Raw genomic sequence first — 21135 nt, 5'->3', positions numbered from 1 at the left:
CCAGTGTCCGGCGGTGACTTCCGGTCCTTCCTATAATCATCTTCCCTCAATTTTCTGTGTCATGGTTCCGTGCTCATGAGGTGTTGGGAAACAGGAGGTTTAGTAAATTGGCGAGTTTTACAGCTCATTTGGGAATCCTTGTGACTACAGCCGGGTACTAGCAGTGACCAGCCAGGGTAAGTGATGGACTCGGTGGAATAAGTGGGGAGAAGTTTAGGGGAAAAGGGATTGCTTTTCGTCCAATCGCTGAGTTTTCTCTCCAGCCCTCATTTTCAGGATATGACATTTGGAGCCACTTGTGAGAGCTGGCAGAGTTATTAATCTAGAATAGAAGAGCCTAACTCTGTATCTTCCCAGTGAGTTGCTGAATGAATTGTTTTTGGACTCATCCGGATTTTGTATTGTCTGTCCCTCTCCCAAGTAGATATGAGTATTTATTTTCAAGACTGGAGATACTTTAGTGGTTAAGTTCAAAATTAACTTGATATGAATTTTAAGCAATAAGAAATTTAAGGATGTTAGTATTTTGTTTTATCATGTAGTTGATTGTATGTAAGAGAAATAACTGAGATTATGCACATGAAGCAACACGCCCGTGATGATTTACAACTCTAGTTCCATCAGAGATGGGTAATATGTGACATTTAAATTAACTTCGGTGGAATAAAGTTTGTTTTCTGATGAAAGTGTTTGTTTTGACTGTCTTCTAAAAAGCTATGTGTTCAGGAGGTAATTTAGCCCTGAAAAAAGACATTAGATAATTACAGTAGAATATGATTAAAGATTAGTGCTTTTTTTTGTTTTGCATGGTGACCTGAACTTCTCAAATGCTTTTGTCTAAATCCAACATTTTCATTATAAATTTTGATGTCTGGTTTTGGAAATTTATTTTTTATAATGGTTCATAGTGACCACATCTCTAGCGAGAGTTGGTTGCTTGAGGAACTCTGGCTCAGAGTTAGAATCATAGAATCATACGGTGCAGAAGAGGCCCTTCAGCCCATTGAGTCTGCACCGAAACATGAGAAACACCTGATCTTCAACTTAATCGCATTTACCAGCTCTTGACCATAACCTTGAATGTTATGACATGCTCAGTGCTCATCCAAGTACTTTTAAAGAATGTGAGACACCTCACTTCTACTACTTTCCCAGGCAGCATATTACACACTGTCGCCACAAAAGTTTTTCCTTTCATTTGCACCCTCCACCTCCTCCTCCTCCTCCCCCCTTTAACCTTTCTACCCTTGTCACTGACCTTTCAACTGAGGGGAATGGCCACTCCTTATCTATTTTGTCCATGCCCCTCATAATCTTGTACACCTCAATCAGACCACCTTTCAGTCTTCTCTGCTCCAGTGAAAACAATGCAAGCCTATCAAACCTTTTTTCATAACTTAAATTTTACATCCCAGGCAGCATTCTGATGAATCTCCTCTGCATGTCCCCCAGTGCCCCAATAGTAGTTGTTCCCAGTCTACCTTGCCCAGATCCTGCCTTATTTTACTAAAATCTGCTCCCCCCGAGTCCAAACCCTTTTTTTTTTGATGAACTGGAATCTGAGCTTTGAACTCTGCAACACATCATGGAGGAGAGATTTATCTGGACACTGTTTCAGGAGGCAGTCACACCCCTTAGATTAACTACCTCAAATCCGGTCAGGAACAGGGTGGCGTGATGACAAGTGAGGCATGTAGAGGAATCCAGGAGTTAGGCTGGAGATACCAGCCCTTGAGCTTATCTAACAGGTTCGAGATTCTTGTTCCCTGTGTGATGAGAGTGGGGGCTGTAGGGAGGATAAGCAAACTGACCAAAGCACCGTGGTACAGGGAGCCATTCAAGAGCAGGGAGAAAAAAGAAGTGTAGTTGTAATCAAGAGTAGTATAGCCAGGGGAATAGGCATTTCTGTGTTTTCAGGATCAAGAGTCCCGAACGTTATGTTGCTCGGCTGGGTTCAGGGTATCTCATCTGGGCTGGAGAAGAACTTGGAGTGGGAGGGAAAGATCCAGTTGTCATGGTCCATATAGGTAGAAAGAGGAAAGAGGTTCTGCTGAGGTAATATGAGCAGCTTAAGGGCTAAATTAGAAAGTAGAACCAAAAAGGTATTAATCTCTGGATTTCTATCTGAGCCACGAGGAAATAGGCATAGGGTGAGCAAGATTAAAGAAGTAAACATGTAGCTCAAAGATTGGGGGTATAGGAGAAACGGGTTCGAATTCATGGGACTTTGGCACCAGTACTGGGGAAGGAGGGAGCTGTTCCAATCGGACAGGCTCCACCTGAATCTTGCTGGGACCAGAGCCCTGGAGAATCACTTAACTAGGCCTGTGGACAGCGCTTTAAACTAATTATTAGGAGGGTAGGTTCAGTTGCATGGAAAAAGTTAAAAGCAGGGAGGGCTCAGCAGAGGTTATTAAAATTTTCAGAACAAGTAATAGGAGAGAGCATGGAACATTTTAAAAATCTAACTTCAGGCACAGCAGATAAGGAGACAACCATGAGAAGGGGGCAGTCAACACAGGACTGAGGGTGTCATACTTAAATAAACGCTATATATGAAACAAGATAAATGAGCATGTAGTGCAGACTGAAATTGATGGGTGCATTGTAGTGGGCATCACAGAGACATGGCTGCAAGGGGATCAGGGCTGGGAACTAAATATCCGAGGATATTAGACGAATGAAGTTTAATTTAGATAGGTGTTGCATTTCGGTAAGACAGTCCAGGGAAGGACTTAAACTGTTAATGGTAGGGCCCTGGGGAGGACTGTTGAACAGAGAGACCTAGGGGTTCAAGTACATAGTTCCTTGAAAGTGGTGTCACAGGTAGGCAGGGTGGTGATGAAGACATTGGCACACTTGCCTTCATTGGTCAGACCCTTGAGTAAAGGAGTTGGCATGTCATGTTGTGGCTGTGCAGGACATTGGTGAGGCCACTTTTGGAGTACTGCATGCAGTTCAGGGTGTCCTGCTGTAAGAATGATGTCAATAAACTGTAAAGAGTGCAGAAAAGATTTACAGAAAAGGATGTTACTGGGATTGAAGGATTTGAGTTATAAGGAGAGGCTGGATAGGCTGGGACTTTTTTCCCTGGAGCATAGGAAGCTGAGGGGTCACTTTACAGAGGTTTATAAAATCTTTTATAACGTCTTTCCCTAGGGTAGGGGAGTCCAAAACTAGAAGGCAGAGGTTTAAGGTCTGAGGGGAAGATTTAAAAGGGACCTGAGGGACAACCTTTTCACACTGAGGGTGGTTCGTGAGTGAAATGAACTGCCAGAGGAAGTGGTAGACGCACGTATTGTTACAACATTTTAAAGACATTTGGACAGGTATATGATTAGGAAGGTTTTAGAGGGAAATGGGCCAAATGTTGGCAAATGGGACTAGTTTAAGTTGGGAAAGCCATAATGAGGAACCTGGTCAGCATGGACAAGATGGACTGAAGGGTCTATTTCTGTGCTGTATGACTCTGTGACTCTATGAGATAAAAGCCCATGGTGTTAGGAGCAAAGTATTGGCATGGATAACGTATTGGCTAATTGGCAGAAGGCAGAGAATGGGGATAAAGAGATAAAGTGGGGATTTTTCAGAATGGCAACAAGTGACTAGTGGAGTTCGGCAGCAGAGAGTGTTGGAACCACAGCTATTTACATTATATATTAATGATCTGGATGAAAGAACCAAGGAAATCAAGTTTTGTTTTATTCATTTATGGGATGTGGGTTTCACTAGCCAGGCCAGCATTTAGAACATAGAACAGTACAGGCCCTTTGGCCCTCGATGTTGTGCTGACCTATTATCCTACTAAGATCAAACTACCCTCCATACCCTATATTTTACTATCCTCCATGTGCCTTTCCAAGAGTCACTTAAGAGTATCTACGGACAAAGAGCTAAATTCCAGAGTTGAGGTGAGAGTGATAGCCTTTGACATCAAGGCTGCATTTGACCAAGTGTGTCGAGTCGTCCTAGCAAAACTGCAATCAATGGGTATCGGGACACATTCTCCTCTGGTTGGAGTCATAGCCAGCCACCTGAAGATGATTGTGGTTGCTGGTCAGCCATCTCAGCTCCAGGACGTCACAGTAGGAGTTCTTCAGGATTGTATTCTCAGCCCAACCAATCTTCAGCAGCTCATTAATGATTTTTCCTCCATCATAAGGTCAGAAGTGGGGATGTTCATCAACACAATGTTCAGCACCATTCGTGACTTCTCAGTTGCTGAAGCAGTCCATGTTTAAATGCAACAAGACTTGAATGATATCCTGGCTCGGGCTGACAAGTGACATTCACGCCACACAGGCAATGACAATCTCCAATAAAAGACAATCTAACCACCACCCTTGCATTCAATGATGTTACCATCACTGAATCCACTGCTGTCAACATCCTGGGGGTTACCATTGATCAGAAACTCAGCTGGACTCACTCATCATATAAATGCAATGGCTGCAAGGGATTGTGAGTCTATCTACAGCACATGGACTGCAGTGGTTTAAGAAGGCAGCTCACCACCCCTTCTCAAGGGCAATTAGGGATGGGTGCTAAATGCTGGCCAGCCAGCAATGTCCACACTCCACAAAAAATAAAAAATCTAGCAGTACAATCTTCAATTAATTTTTGGACAAATGCCAAAATCTCTGTTGCTTTGGCATTAATTCTGTCTCTTCCCCTGATACATTATATTTAAAATCCTCATTCTGTTGTAAAATGTCTTTATGGATTTACAAGACATTACCTCTGCATCTGCAGACTGACATCCTCCTTTATGTTCAGCCTACTATAAACCTTCCAAACATACACACCCATCCACTACACAATTGATGTCAGAGCCTTTATGCTACAATGGACTTACTCTGGAATCTCCTTCCTACAGCTCTTGACCTTTCTACAGTCCTTTAACACTTTGAAAAGCCACATGAAACCCATATTTTGTCCAAGGTTTCATTCACTTTTTCTAATTATCGTCTATGTAAGTACACTGGTACTGATAAAGGAAGATGGTAACGTAGTATTCTTGTGAATATTTCTTGTATACATGTAAAACTAGACTAAAGGAGGAATAGGAGATAACTGATTGGGTTATTAGAAAATTAAGGGAAGTTGCCTTGTTTGCGTGGCATTGGGATCAGTGTCAGACTGAATCAGAAGAACTGATTCTGTACGAAATTAATTGTTACCATTGACTAGGTATCAAGACTAAATAAAGCCAAGCATGTGAGTTTAAACCATTCATGAAGGAAAGTAGTTGTTTTAAAACATGTCCTGAATTATGAGAATTGAGTTTGTAAAGATATTGTTGCTTTAACTTCTAATTGTTTAAAAAAAACTGATATACCTAAACTTAAGTTTATGTTTAGTTTTTCAGATTGTCCTCCAATGTCTTCACACACCAGTACAAGACCTGCATTTGAATTTGGACCTATCTATGTACGTGAAAAAGGACAATTGCGCCTGTTGAATGGTGCTCCAAACTTGAAACCGAGCACTGGAAAATCCAAGTCACTGCGACTGTTTCAAAAGGGTTTCACTGTTAAACTATGTATTGAGGATGGAGACAAACCAAGCGCTTGCAGGACTGATCACATTGTCTTTACATATACTAAGGAAGGCAATCTTCGTTATTCTCCCAAGTCACTTTTTGATCTGGTGCTTGGCTTTATAGCTGATAACATACAGCATGTTGACTCATTAATTGGCTTTCCAGAGCAGGTTGCAGAAAAACTTTTTATTGCGGTAGAAGCAAGGAAGAAATTTATTGACCCTGACACAAGTACCAAGGCTCTATTTAAATTCAGTGAAGCTTATGGAAGTCTTGTGCTCCACTCCCTGTGTTTACGAAACAGGTAAGAACTATGTTATCTGGTGTGGCAATATTGAGAATTCTAGATCCTACATGTCAGCTCCATTCAGAAATTAACCTGAAACATTTCTGTTTACCAGTATTGGCTGATCCTGCTGCATTTCCAACATCTTAGATAAATGGTTTACTGAAAAATCACCATGAAGGTATATGCTGAATTATCATGATACAAATAACACCATCAATAATAATTCTTATGAGTTATAAATAATCATTCAAATAACGCGAACTATAAAGTATTAAAAGACCATACAATCATGCACATTTCAGTACAGAAAAAAATTACAGTATGTTGCAAAATGCAGATCACCTTAATTTACAGAATAAAAGTGAAAGATTTAATGCACCCTGTATTTTGTATTTTAAAGTCCATAGATCATATGTTGTCAGGCTGAGTTAATTAAATTCCCAATCATTTACAGTGCTGAAAAAAGAAGAAACGTGCTGTTGAGGCTTTTCAACTTGAACACTTTAGGACAGATGCAAGAATACCAAATTTCAAAGGGAACACCAATTTATCCTGGGAGAAAAATTGTGGTGATGCATTGCCGTGGAGAATACAGCAGGGAACAGTTATATTCCCAAGGTTTTATTTAAATATAAAATAGAAAAAAAAAACCTGCTCCGGAATAGCATCTTTTCCAATTTGATGTTTTTGCATCTGTCCTGACCAATGCCGGTCAAAAAGCTTTATCTGTAATCAAGTTCTATATAACCAAATGCTTATTTATACTATTGGAGTATTATAAAATAGGGGATTATGCTTCTTCATGTTCTATTTGTCTGTGTCTTTTTTACAGAATTGTCTTTTCTCCTTAATTCTATCACACATTTACGTTTAGGTGATGGTGGCAATGGGCTGTGGAATGTCTTTGTTTCAGCTAGTGCAACTTGTATTAATCTCTGGGCTCCTAAGTACACATTGTCACCCAGGCAAATAGTGACAAGTCAATTACTATCTAGGGGCTGTCTCTGGAAGGTGCACACATCTGGACACTAGTTAAGAATGGTCACGTTTGTCGAAAATGAGCTTCCTCCCAAGTGCATTGAACAGGCCGATACCAGTCAATGTTTTAAACACAAAGATGGCCACTTGGTAAAAACCAGTTCAGAGCTCTCAATATTCCCCAGTGTTGAGACAAAGATGCAAGTTGATTTGTTGTTCCACAGTAAACACAATAGTTCAATGGAGTCAGGAACAGGGCTAGATATAAAGCTTGGCAGGAAAGCTGAAGCTGGACAGTGAAAGAGGAAATGGTTCAGGGAAAGTCAAACTATAAAGCCCTCAAAAAAGAATAAAGAAATTCAAAGATGCCTGGATGAGAAATGAGATAGAAACTCAGTTAAAAAGAAAAGGTGTGCTTATGCCCAAAATTCCCTGTAACATTTTTTTCACCATGCAGATCTCCAAAGTCCACATATGGCAATGCCTTCTAGAAATAGAAGTCAATGTGTCAGCACACTAATCAGCATGTACAGCTTAGAGGGGATGTTGCTTGTTCTTAATGTTAGGTAGAAAATAGATTTGAGAGCCAAGCTAAATACAGAAGGTTCAGAAAGGAGATGAAAAGGTAAATGAAGGAAACAATGAGGGATTGTTATTGGTGACAGAAGGGGAAACTCACTCACTAGAAGGGTTTTACAATAGATAAGTAGGAGGTAATGGATAAACTGTGGTACATAAAGTTGATAAGGCAATGAGGCAGGATGAGAGTGTCGAAGGATATTGAAGCCAGGGAGTGAAAATTGTAGAGGAACTGGCCATTATCTTTCAATCTTTCCTAGATCTGCATGTGGTTCCAGAGGACCGGAGAATTGCAAACATTATGCCCTTGTTCAAAATAGGTTGTAAAGTTAGGCCCAGCAATTACAAACCAGTAAGTTTAACTTCTCTGGTGCAGAAACTTCTAGAAATAATTATTTGGGATGGAATTTATACTCGCGTAGAAAAGGATGAGTTGATTAGGAAGAGTCAGCATGAATTTCTAAAAGGGACGACATGTTTAACTCCCTTGCTAAAGTCTTTTGAAGAGGTATTAGAAAGGGTTGATGAGGGTAATGCTGTTGATGTAGTGTACAAGGACGTGATGAAGGCATTTGATACAATACCACACACAGACTTGAGGAATGTTATAGTGTTACACAGGTGTGTAGTGTAATGGTAAATTGGAAGGCAGAAAGCTAGAATTTGTTTGTCACAAAAAAATGATGAGAGAAGAGTGCATGGTTCCTTTAAGAGGCAAAGTGCTTTTCTAAGCTTAGAGATTTGTACAGAGAAAAAAAGTGTCTATACGTAGCTGAAGACGTACAACCAGATGTACATGTATCAATTGGCTGTGTGAGTGGAAACCTTAGGCTTGTTTTGATGTTTTGGCTACTAGCTGGAATCAGCCAATTAATTTAAACCAAGCACTTATTGATTGAAAGCCGATTGAATTTAAATCTGATGGTTTTGACAACCCTGGACCAATACTGTTGTAGGAAAATTGATACATCATCCAAGGTATATAAGAGAGAGTTTTTGAAAATCGGTGTGAGAGTGAACCAAAATCTGAGAAATAATCATCTAGCTCTCAAAAAATCACTAAGCTCTCTAAGAAAGCACCATCTATCCATAAAAGGTACCATGGCACTTGTGGCTAAGAGTCCTCACAGAAGACTTCACAGAGAAAACATCCCTGACATCCGGATCAGCGGAAGAAAGGCATGTAGACTTTGAGAGATTAAGTTTTAATTTATTTTCTTAGTACTTGTGTTCATATATATAGGATTTGTGTTTATTGGAACAGCATACCAGTAGAATTTAGTTCAGTTAGGGAATAGTTAGTAGTTAAGGGTGAATTGTTCGGTTTTAGTAATTCTATTAATTTGTTCATTGTTAGGGTTAAATAAATAAATGGTTACTTGTTACTTATAAGGTGAATATCAAGGATTTTCTTTCATTTAACCTCCCCTTCTCTGTAACATTAGCTCATTGAATAAAAGGGACAGTAGCAACATGGATACAAAATTGGCTGAGCAATAGAAAACAGGGTAAAAAAATTGTAAACTGTGAAGGGGACAGAGAACTTCAAAAGGACGTTGACACATTGGTGGAGTGAGTGGATAAGTGGCAGGTGCAGTTCAGTGCAGAAAAGTGAGAGATGATACACTTTGGCACAAAGAACACTGAGAAATAATGTAGAATAAAAGGTATTATTCCAAAGTGTTAGCAGGAGCTGCGGGACCTGGGTGTATATGCAGTTGAGTCATTCAAGATGCAATAGAGAGCTGTTAATCAAGCACATAGTATTCTACACTTCATAAATAACAGCATAGAGTACAAGAGCGGGGAGGTTATGCTGAACCTATATAGGACACTGGTTAGACCTCAGGGGGAGTACTGTACAGTTCTGGATGCCATACAGTAAGAAGGATGTGAATGCATTGGGGAGAGTGGAGAAGAGGTTTACACAAATGGTTCCAGGGATGAGTAATTTCATTTATGAGCAAAGATTAAAGAAGTTAGGACTGTTTACCTTGACAAGGGGAAGACTGAGGGGTGATTTAATAGACGTTTTCAAAATCAGGAATGTTTTGGACAGAGTAGATAGGCAAAGAACTATTCACATGTCTAAGAGGATTGAGAACAAAAGGGCACGGATGTAAAGTAATTTGCAAAATACAACATGAGAAAACCCTTTTTCTCACAGTGAGTGATTAGGGCTGCAATATTGCTATTTGGAAATGTGGTGGAGGCAGGTTCAACTGGGACATTTGAGCGAGCATTGGATGATTATTTAAATAGAAACAATGTGCAAGGTTATGGAGACTTGGCAGGAACTTGACACCAAGTCAAAATGCTCAGAGAGCCAGTGCACTCTCAAAGGCACGACTGGCCTCCTACGATTCCATTATCTTTGGATCATAGCTGATTTGGAAGTGCTTGCTGCAGTGAAGTGTTAGCATTGAAGCCATGGAAATCTCTCACCTCCATGGACAGCAGATTGACCCCATCATTTTAATAAGGTATCTTTTATATTCTCATAGATTTTTGATGGTGTCAGAAAAGTTGGAAGAAATCCAGTCTTTTCGTGGCTTGATGAGCTTGGATCTGTCGAGCTGTAAGCTGGGGGATGAACATGAGCTCTTAATACATTTGACATCTGAAACCTTAGCAAGGTACAGTATGGGCTAGTGTTTCTTTAAAATAACTTTTTCAGAGATATGTTTTTCAGTTCCATGCAAACAAAGTCCTAATGGCACTGTATCTCAACCTGAGCAGATCCAATACTTCAGCAGCATGCAATACTGGTAAGACTATAAGACATAGGAACAGAAATTATGCCACTCAGCCCATTGAGTCTCCTCCAACATTTAATCATGGCTGATAAGTTTCTCAACCCATTCTCCTGCTTTCTCCCTAACCCTTGATCCCCTTCACAATCAAGAACCTATCTACCTCCATCTTAAATATACTTAATGACCTGGTCTCCACAGCCTTCTGAGGCAGTGAGTTCCATAGATTCACCACTCTCTGGCTGAAGAAGTTTCTCCTATCTCTGATCTAAAAGGTCTTCCCTTTACTCTAAGGCTGTGCCCTCGGGTCCTAGTCTCTCCTACCAATGGAAACATCTTCCCAACATCCACTCTGTCCAGGCCATTCAGTATTCTGTAAGTTTCAATTAGATCCCCCCTCATCCTTCTAAACTCCATCAAGTATAGACACAGAGTCCTCAAACTTTCCTCATTTGTTAAGCTTTTTATTCCTGGGACCATTCTCGTGAACCTCCTCTGAACCCGCAACAGGGCCAGTACATCCTTCCTGAGATATAGGGCTCAAAACTGCATGCAGTACTCCAAATGTGGCCTGACCAGAGCCTTATAGACCCTCAGAAGTCCATCCCTGCTTTTATATTCAAGTCCTCTCAAAATAAATGCCAACATTGCATTTGCCTTCCTAACTACTGACTCAATCTGCAAGTTTACCTTGGAGAATCCTGAACTAGAACTCCCAAGTCACTTTGCACTTCAGACTTCTGAATTTTCTCCCCATTTAGAAAATAGTCCATGCTTCTATTCTTCTTACCAAAGTGCATGACCTCACACTTTCCCATGTTGTACTCCATTTGTCACTTCTTTGCCCACTCTACTAACCTATCCAAATCCTTCTGCAGCCTGTACACCTCCTCAATACTACCTGTCCCTCTACCTATCTTTGTGTTGTCTGCAAATTTAGCCAGAATGCCCACAGTTCCTTCATCGAGATCATTAATGCATGAAGTGAAAAGTTGTGGTCCCAACACTGTCCCTTGTGGAACTCCAGTTGTCACTGGCTGCCATCCTGAGAAGGACCTTTTTAACCCTACTGTCTACTTTCTGCCAGAGAGCCAATCTTCTATCCATGCGAGTATCTCGCCTCTAACACCATGGGCCCTTATCTTACTAAGAAACCTCTTGTGCGGCACCTTGTCAAAGGCCTTCTTGAAGTCCAGGTAAATAACATCCATTGGCTCTCCTTGGTCTAACCTGCTCATTACTTCCTCAAAAAATTCTAACAGAATTGTCAGGCATGACAGGTGCTGTAGTCCTTAAATGATTTGCGAGCTTCAGGGCAAAACCAAGCACGATACCCACTACATAATGATAGCTGTGTAAAGGTGTTTCTGAAAATTATTAGCCTGTAACTTGGCAGAGATGCTCAGTGTTAATGATTTCTTAATAAAACAACAGGTATAGACGATGAATCTTTTTGCATCAAAACTCATTCCTGTATTTTTCATCCCAGAGTGATAGATTTTATGTTACATCAAACATTTTAACAAAATGCTTTCCATTACATTGCCATAGAAAATTGTTTCTTTTTAAATGCAATGTGTAACGTTAATGGGTCCAGCCTGTAGTATCTTGCAACAGACTGTGCTCTGTCTAACCAAATAACAAAGTAGTTACTTGAGATTTAAATTCAACCCTCGCGGAACTACCCAATCCTATCAAACCTTTGCAATATTCTCACCGATAGAACATACAGCCTCTTCGTTTGTGATCCCTGAATCCTTTCAATCCAGTCACACAGGCCAAGCAACATTGTTCTACTTTTACTATTATTTATCATTTGTTACAAGTAGAATAGGAATCAAAAAACTACTAACACAGGACTCCACAGCTTTGTAAAATTTTGTGCTCAATCTCCCCTTCCCCAGCATAATGGCCTGTTTTCATGAAATAGTATTTTTAATGTCTTTTCTTGTAAATTTTCTTGCCTTTTGTGTTGTCATAAGGTTATTTTTGAACTGAATGATAATTAAGTGGTTGTGGTAAAATTATTTTATTCCTCGCTTTCCACACTGATCTTTGTTGCCTCCTCTTCTTCCAGTCTCGTTTGCTTATTCCTTAAGGATAATGGTCTCTCAGACGCTGGTCTACAGAAAATGACCGCACCTGTTCGAGTAGTAAAGAGAGGCTTGGGGAATTTGGAAGTGCTGGATCTTTCTGGTGAGTTTTTATGGGAATTCTAAATTATTCTCGTTGACTTTCTGCATTGATACAGAAGGAACTTTGTGCTTATTGTTGCATAGGTTGTTGGTATCGCTGACAAGGCCGGCATTTGTTATCCATCCCTAGTTGCCCTTGAAGTGATTGAAATGGCTTACAGAGCCAGAGAGCAGTAAAGAGTCAACTACATTGCTGTGGGTCTGGTGTCACATGTAGGTCAGACCAGTAATTAATTTCAGATTTATTAAATTCAAATTTCACTATCTGCCATGGTGGAATCCACTTCATATTTCCAGAACCATTGCCTTGTACATTGGATTAGCAGTCCAGTGACATTATGCCACCAGCTGCCCCTTCCATTTACATGTAGCTTTTCTCAAGGTACTTCAAAGCCAATTAAGTACTTTTGATCTGTAATCACTGCTGCTCTAAGGGCTTAGTTTAATGTTTCATCCAAAAGCCAAATATAATCAATTTAATATCTCATCCAAAAGATAGCATCTCAGTTCTCCACTGCAGAGTTCACCAAAGCAATATGTTCAAGGCTCTGGAGCAATCCTTCAATCCAATATCATCTTACTAAGAAGTGTGGGTGCTATCTCTGCAAAGGTTGACTCTTCAGCATAGGTGGAGGTAGTTATTTCTAGTTAGATGCATTCTAAAAGAAGCAAATCTGTATATTGTAGATTAACTCTTTATGCTACAGTGATAAGTCTCTGCACAAGTATTAGGTCACCATCCACAGTGGTAATACAAACCTGAGGCTTACTCCTAGTTTGTGCTGCAATTTATCATAAAGTTAGGGAAATTTGCAATAATTCAAGAATGTGCTGTTTTGAAGAACTGAAAGTTCAACGTACAATACACTAACCTTGGTGTCAGCTCTGGCTCAGTTGGTAGCACTTTCAACTCTGAATCAGAACGTTGTGTTTTAAAATCTCATTCCAGGATTCAAGAATAAAAATGAAACTGAAATTTTAGCACAGTACCAAAGGAGTGCTGCTTCATTGAAGATATTGTCTTTTGAATCAGACATTAAAACACATCTGCCCTTTCAGGTGGACTAATAAGTCTCTTGACACTGCTTGTCTAGGGCCAATATTTATTCCTCAGTCAACATCACATAAACATGATTTCTGGTTATTATCACATGATCATTTGTGGAACCTGGCTGTGTGCAAGTTGGCTGGCATATTTCCCACACTACAATAATGACCTAACTTCAAAAGTAATTTGTGAACTGTAAAGCAGTTTGGACATTTATGGTTATAAAAGTTGCTATATAAATACGAGTTTTTTTTTTAAAAATCTGGTAGTCATTTCTGTACGAGAGCTCTAAACAAACAAAAATTACACTGAAAAATGTCACAGTATTATTTAATTTGGGTACGGTAATGTAGTGATTACAGACTTTTGATCTCAAGATGTGAGTTGAGTAAATTGAGTAACTTGTGATTCAGCATTGGAAAGCACTACCGTGAATGCTGCTATATATTAGAAAATTCCCACCAGCTCAGACCCCCAACTGTGTGGTTGGAGTTTGTCATCATTTGAGATAAAAGCCTAGCGCCAACTTCTCAGCGAATTACAGATAAATAAATACCAATAATCCACAGTCCACAAACAAATACAAAATGCAGTTTTGTCTGCACAAATTATGGAGTAAAGTAAAAGTAATATTCTAGGATGTTGTCAATTGATTTCAAAAATTTAAACATCTCGTAGAACAAATCGTAGGTTGTTTCAGAGAATTCTTACAGTAGGATCCTTAAACAAAAAACATGTATTACTGCATTGTTGTTTCTTCTGCACCAGATAACCCCAGAATCAGTGAGCATGGTATGCAATATTTGTGCTGCTTTTCAAAACTGAAGGCTCTGGATATCTCGGGAACCGGTGTTATGGTGAGGATGGATAGTAGTTTGCATTTAATATACTGTTAATTCCATGGTATCCAAACCAAAACTTTTACATGGTATTTGATTAAAAAAACAATTGAAAATAAACTACAGATTTCTTAGTGATATCTAACATGTTAACAGCATTGCATATCTGGAATAATAACATTTAAAAATTTGCAACACCAAACAAACTTTTAGAATTGAATTAAATTCCCATGTCAAATGAAAGAGCAAATACGAACAAAACAAATCAAAATAAATAACATCTGATCACATTTCCACTCCCATCATCAATCCCACCTATGTCCATCTCCTTTTTACTGCCTGACTCCATCCCTGCTTCACCTCATCTGTTGCTGAAACCCTCATCCATGCATCTGTTACATCTTGACTATTTCAGTGCTCCCTTAGAAGCAGGCTTCCCATTTCCATACTACATAAATTCATCACAGAACTCTACTGCACTTATTCTAAGTTGCACCAAGTCGTGTTGACCCATTACCTCTATACTGATTGAGCTACGTTAGCTTCTGTCTGGCAACACCTCAGTTTTAAAATTAGTCAGTTTTGTTTTCAATCCACCCTTGGCCTCAGTCATTCCTAACTTTCTAACCTTCTCCAATCCAACAACCCTCCTCACTCTCAGCAGCCAGTTCTGGTATTTTCATACCTCAGTTTTCTAATCACTCAACCAGCTCAGCTGCCAAGGCCTCTTCTCTGGACTTCCCTTCCCACTCTACTTCTTTTTCCTTGGTTTTAGATACTCTTTAAATCCTACCCTTTTTAATCAAACTTTTGGTCATCTGATATTTCTTAAGACATTTCAGTGCCCAATTTTAATTGATAACACTCATGTGAAGCAGCTTGGGATCCTTTTCTAAGTTAATGATACAATATAGGGACAAATTCTTGTTACTTCTGGTTGTAATTTAATCCCTTTCTTTGAGCGATAGTGGAACTGTTCAAGTTTTTCTCTCTGAAACAGAGTTACTAATCTGACCTAGAGTCATGCAGCACAGAAACAGACCCTTCAGTCCAATTTGTCCATGCTGACCAAGTTCCTCATTGTGGTTTTCCAAACTTAAACTAGTCCCATTTGCCTACATTTGGCCCATCACCTGCTAAATCTTTCCTATTAATGTATTAGTCCAAATGTCTTTTAAATGTTGTAACTGTACGTACATCAACCACTTTCTTTGGCAGTTCATTCCATATATGCATCACCCTCTGTGTAGAAAATGTTGCCCCTCAGCTCCCTTTTAAATCTTTCCCCTCTCACCTTAAACCTATGCCATCTGGTTTTGAACTCTTCTACTCTAGGGAAAAGTCCTTGGCTATTCAACTTATCTTATCTATGCCCTCATGATTTTATAAACCTCTAGAAGGTCACTCCTCAACCTCCGGCACTCCAGGGAAAGATGTCCCTCTGTTAAATTTGTTATGGACCAGACCAAAAATCCCTCAAAATATTCTAAGAAGGTGGCCTAAACTCTAAATTCTTCTTATATTAAAGGCAAATGTGACGTGCTGTGTTAAAGATGCAATGCGACCGATCAAAATTACACGACATTAAGCAAAAACATAACTTATTTAAACAGTATATTAAAATAAAAACAAAAGAAAGAAGAACTTAGAATAACAACCCTATTGGAAAACTTAACCGAATAACAGATAGAGTGACTATTACTAATTAACTGTTCCAATATAGTAACAATTCCTAACACACCCCTTGGCAAAAAGGCAAATTCAGACACAGATTCTTAAATGCAGTTCTCCAACCCAGGAGGAAAAAAACGTCAACAGAAAATTCAGACAGAATAGCAGCCAGGAGACATCCACTGAGACCCCAACAGCTTCTGATGCTACTGAGAAACCAAAATCCAGAAATCCCGTTTTGATAGAGCTGGCCACACCCATTCAGGCTGTTAAGCAAAAACCCAAAGCTGTCCGCACCTCTTGTCTAATCTCTCTTTTAAAACAAACAAGGACAAAATAACCCCTGAAAGCCACAGCATCGTCACAAATTGCAGCACTATAATTGTGTATTTTTTTGTTTTGATTTTGATGCTATATCCCTGTCCTCCTTATTTCATTTTTCCGCCCCCCTCTCCTCTTCTGAAGGCACTGATTCTTGCAAGACAGTTCCTACTTACACCAACTATGCTTTTAGTAAAGGCTTAAATGGCCATTTTTGTGAATATTGGCAGACTGGTCTACTCACTGTACGAAAGAATACCTGTTGAACCTGATTCCATTCTTACTCAATATCCACACACAATTTCCAGTGAGATTTGTTTGATGTTGATCAGGAGCAGAACTTTTGACGTTTTTGCTTTTCCCATCTTCTCCTCTTCCATTATCCTAGTGATGATGCCAGTAGCAATGCCCCAGCTACTGCCTTGCCACTGATCAACTACATTGATAAAACTTGGGGATCAAAAATAGTCTATGTAATGTTGAGTGGCATGTTGACCAATCAAACCAAAAGAGTGAGCTGTTGTCGTTATTATAATCCTGAGTGCAGTTTTCTTCCAATAACCTAACATACTGTGTGCACCCTTCTTAACATATCCAAACAACTGAGATTCCCCTCTAATTTTCCAAATTAAACTACGTTAAAGGTGTAAAAATGTTTCTCAATAATTTTAACTTTTTTTATATAATAGCCCAATTGTTCTTCGGTCCAAATGATTCAGAACAAGTTGTCATTTCATCCTGCTGGGGAACCTCTGGAGGCGTTTAAGCACACGTGCTGCAGAACAGAAGGCTGGGCAGAGCAGGTACTGTGTAGGTGGAGCAGGAGTGTTCTGGGTTTTCAAAACCGTAATTTGCAGATTCTGATGTTTAATCATTTAGTAATGAGACCTAATTCCAATTCTCCCTGAGAAATGAATTGAAAGACTTCTAATCTGCCTGAAAAGAATCCTGTGAAATTGTCTTTCTGGCTGTTGGTCCAGGACATAAAAATTACTGCCAAATTGATACAAATTTGACAAGTTCAGCAAAGTCATCCAACACCGTGAGTTCAATTCTCGGTTTGATTTGTGGTGTATTGTATGGGCAGAGTAGAGAGAACTTTACCCAGCATCTGGTGAGAACCAAATATGATCAGGGAGCTCTTCATACTGGTACAAACCATCTTAAATGGAAAATTCTTAATGCTGTAGTGAAAACATCATTGGCATTTTTTCAATGGTTCCATCAATAATGCAAGGGGTCAGTGCTTTGAATCGCTGAATTTGCCATTTGAACTTGTTTCAGGAATTTGCAGGATGAAGCTTTCTAGCAATTGACCTTTGCTGACTGTTGCATCTAATGTGAGGGAGGGAAATTTGGATAATTAATTCTGCAGAGTTGCTTTTCCTATCAACCCATCATAGAGTCTACAATGTTATGAATGAACATTGTGATTAAACTTGCCCTTTTTAACTGTGCATCAAAGAAAATATATTCATACTTTAGTGTTTTCACTTCCAGAATATAAATTAAAATCTTTATTCCATTTCCTTTATTCTGATTCACTATATTTCAAGACAGAACCCATTTCCTGTAAAGAATATAATAGTGCGGTGATAGTGGAGCCTTCTTAATTCTGAACTTTGGAATTCATGAGCTCCCACTACATTAAGTTTTGAAATGGAATTCAATAAAACTGGTAATCAGTGGACTGACAACAGAAAGATGACTATGAAAGCCTGAATGCTTTATAAATTAAGCAATAACCCTGACCCAGACTTTCTTTATCACCTGGTCGCCACATGCAACCCCCCCACCATGACTTGTACAGGTCTGGGCTCATAGAAAATGTCACCATGGGAAAAAAATTTGAGAAGCACTTGGTTAAGGTCTGGAATGAACTACTGGACATTGTGATGGAAGTAGGTTCAATTGAAGTATTAAGACTGAATTAGATTGTCAGCAAGGAAAGCGGAATGTAGAGCAGAGTTTTGGGGAAGAGGGCAGGGCAGAAAATCTTTAAGTGGTTTGCTCATTTGGAGATCCAATGCAGATAAATAGCTGCCTTTTCTGTATTGTGATAACTGTGATTCTTTTGCATACTTGGTGAATTTTTGTTTAGGTTTTTTTTTGCATTTCAGGTGGTTCATCAGTGGGAACGTGTGTCTGTTAGACAACGTGAGAATATTAGTGGCAGAACAGTGGCACAGCGATTCTGTAAGTATTTTGGAGGAAGTGTACAACCAAGCCATTGATTTGATAAATGAGAAGCCTTGTGAAATCAATATGATCCTGTCATTTATCGAAATCCTATTCAGTTGGAATTTCTACTAAATTGGAACATGTTTAAACAGTTCTGATATTTAACAAATTTGCATTGTTTACGGGTCTTTGTGGTGCAATGGTTGTGTGCCTACCTCTGATCTAGGAGGTCCAGGTTCAAGTCCCACCTGGCCCAGAAGTGTGTCATAACATCTCTGTAAGGGGTTGATAAAAATAACTACGTATGCTTCCACGTTACTGTTTGAATATTTGGGAACGACTTAGGGCCATATATCTCCATTCTTTCTTGAAAAAAACCATCTAATTGTTTATGCAACACATTTATACAGTCTGCCTCAATGATGTCAACTGTGTAAATAACAAAAACAGTCTGCATTAAGTTTTCTCCCTTCCAAATATTCTGTTTCTTCATAAGAGAAAGGAAGAACTTCCATTTACAAGGTCCTTACCACATCCTCAGCACTTCACAATCGTTGATATACTTTGTGTAGTTACTAGTTTAGTAGGCAAACACTGCACTCATTTCACACAACAAAGTCCCATGGTTAGTTGTTTTTTTGGTGATGTTGGTTGAAGGACATCAGGTGAACTCCCTGTTCTTCATATAATGCCATGAGATAGATTACATCCCCTGAAATGGGTCATTGGTTTAACATCTCAACTAAAACACTCTTTGGAATTTCCATTTACAATCCATTGAGGTCTTGTTATAATCACCTTCATAATCATGAAATGTCCATGAAGATCTCATTCCTTGAAACTCCAGAGAATATAAGCCTAATTTCCTCAATTTTTCCTCAAAACAATCCTACCGTCCCAGCAATTAATCTGGTGAACCTCCATTACACTCCCTCTATGGCAAGTGTATCCTTCCTTACATGAGGAGACTAGAATTGTACGAAATACTCCCAGTATAGTCTCACCAAGGTTCAATACAACTGCATCTTTATATTCTAATCTCTTTATGATGAAGGCTGAAGTGCCATGTACTTTATTGATTGTTGCACCTGCAAGCAAACTTTCACTATGTCATGAACAAGGATGCCCAGTGCCTTTGAGCACCATTGTTTCTCAACCTCTGTAAAAGTGGAGTTGCAGGTAGACAGGTGATGAAGGCATTTGGCATGCTTGCCTTCATTGGTCAGAACATTGAGTATTGGAGTTGGGTCACATGTTGCCATTGTACAGGACATTGGTGGGACCACTTTGAGTACTGTGCACAGTTCTGGTTGCCCTGCTAATGGGAACGATGTTGTTAAACTTGAGAGGGTGCAGAAAGGATTTACAAGGATGTTGCCATGACCGGAGGGTTTGTGTTATAGGGAGTGGCTGAATAGGTTGGGGCTTTTCTTCCTGGAGCATCAGAGACTGAGAGGTGACCTTATAGAAGTTTATAAATCATGAGGGGCACGGATAGGGTGAAAAGCCATGGTCTTTTTCCTAGAGTGAGGGAGTCCAAAAGTACAGGGCATAAGTTTAAGGTGAGAGGAGAAAAATTTTAAAAGGACCTGAAGGGTAACTTTTTCATGCAGAAGGTACTGTGTATATGGAACGAGCTAGCAGAGGAAGTGGTGGAGGCAGGTACAATTACAACATTTGTAAGGTATTTGGATGAGTATATGAATAGGAAGGGTGTAGAGGGATTTGGGCCAAATGCTTGCAAATGAAACTAGGTCAGATAGGGATGTCTGGTCAGTGAGGATGAGTTAGACTGAAGGGTTTGTTTCCGTGCTGTATAACTCTGACTCTGACTTAACGTTTAAGGAATGTTCTTTGTTTTTTTCCCCTACCAAAGTGAATTATTCACACTTATATTCCAACTGCCATTTTCTTTCCCATTCACTTAGCCTGCCCAAGTCTGCTTGAAGCCTCCTTACACTTTGCTCACATCTCACATTCCGACCTAGTTTTGTCATCCACAAATTTTGGTTCAAATTATTTATATAAATTATATGTACAAATGTGGCCCTAACACTGATCTTTGTGAGACTCCACTAGAAATAGCCTGCCAACCTGAGAACGGCTTGTTTATTCCTACTATCTCCTTTCTGCTGTGGGGGACCTTATTAAAACACTTCTGAAAATTCAAATACAACACATCCACTGGTTCTCCTTTATCTATGCTACAAGTAACATCCCAAAATAAAGTTCAAAATGTTTGTCAAACATGATTTCCCTTTCATAAATCCACATTGATTCTGCCTAATTTTACCATTAGTGTCCAGTTATCATGTCCTTTGGAATAGATTCTAATATTTTCCTGACTAGTCATTTCAAACTAACAGGTCTGTAGTTTCCATTCTCTTATCCTTTATTCATTCATGGGATGACGGCATCGCTGACCAGGCAGCATTTATTGCCCATCGGGCAGTTAAGAGTCAACCACACTGCTGTGGGTCTGGAGTCACATATAGGCCAGACCAGGTAAGGACAGCAGTTTCCTTCCTTAAAGGACATTAGTGAACCAGATGGGCTTTTCCTGACAATCGGCAATAGTTTCGTGGTCATCATTAGACTCTTAATTCCAGATTTTTTTTTATTGAATTCAAATTCCATCATCTGCCGTGGTGGGATTTGAACCCGGGTCTCCGGAATGTTATCCAGGTCTCTGGATTAAAGTCCAGCGATAATACCACTTGACCATCGCCTTCCCCTTAT

At 39.5% G+C, this 21135-nt stretch overlaps 1 protein-coding gene across 2 annotated transcripts in view; it reads left to right on the top strand.

Annotated features, from left to right (window-relative positions):
• Nucleotides 1-31: 31 nt before the first annotated feature.
• lrrc42 (leucine rich repeat containing 42) overlaps nt 32-21135 on the top strand; it is a 22879-nt gene continuing 1775 nt past the window's right edge. Inside the window, exons 1-7 of one of the 2 annotated variants that reach the window (XM_048601627.1) lie at nt 32-176; nt 5361-5846; nt 9893-10024; nt 12219-12337; nt 14153-14241; nt 16905-17018; nt 18336-18411. In XM_048601627.1, the coding sequence (XP_048457584.1) occupies nt 5380-5846; nt 9893-10024; nt 12219-12337; nt 14153-14241; nt 16905-17018; nt 18336-18411 (997 nt within the window). In that variant the 5' untranslated portion in view covers nt 32-176; nt 5361-5379. The remainder of the gene's footprint in view (nt 177-5360; nt 5847-9892; nt 10025-12218; nt 12338-14152; nt 14242-16904; nt 17019-18335; nt 18412-21135) is intronic. The other variant, XM_048601628.1, reaches the window with a different exon arrangement.

The sequence above is a fragment of the Rhincodon typus genome, chromosome 10 (genome assembly GCF_021869965.1).
Source record: "Rhincodon typus isolate 14 chromosome 10, sRhiTyp1.1, whole genome shotgun sequence".
Lineage (NCBI taxonomy): Eukaryota > Metazoa > Chordata > Chondrichthyes > Orectolobiformes > Rhincodontidae > Rhincodon > Rhincodon typus.
This window is presented reverse-complemented; position numbering and strand designations above follow the sequence as displayed.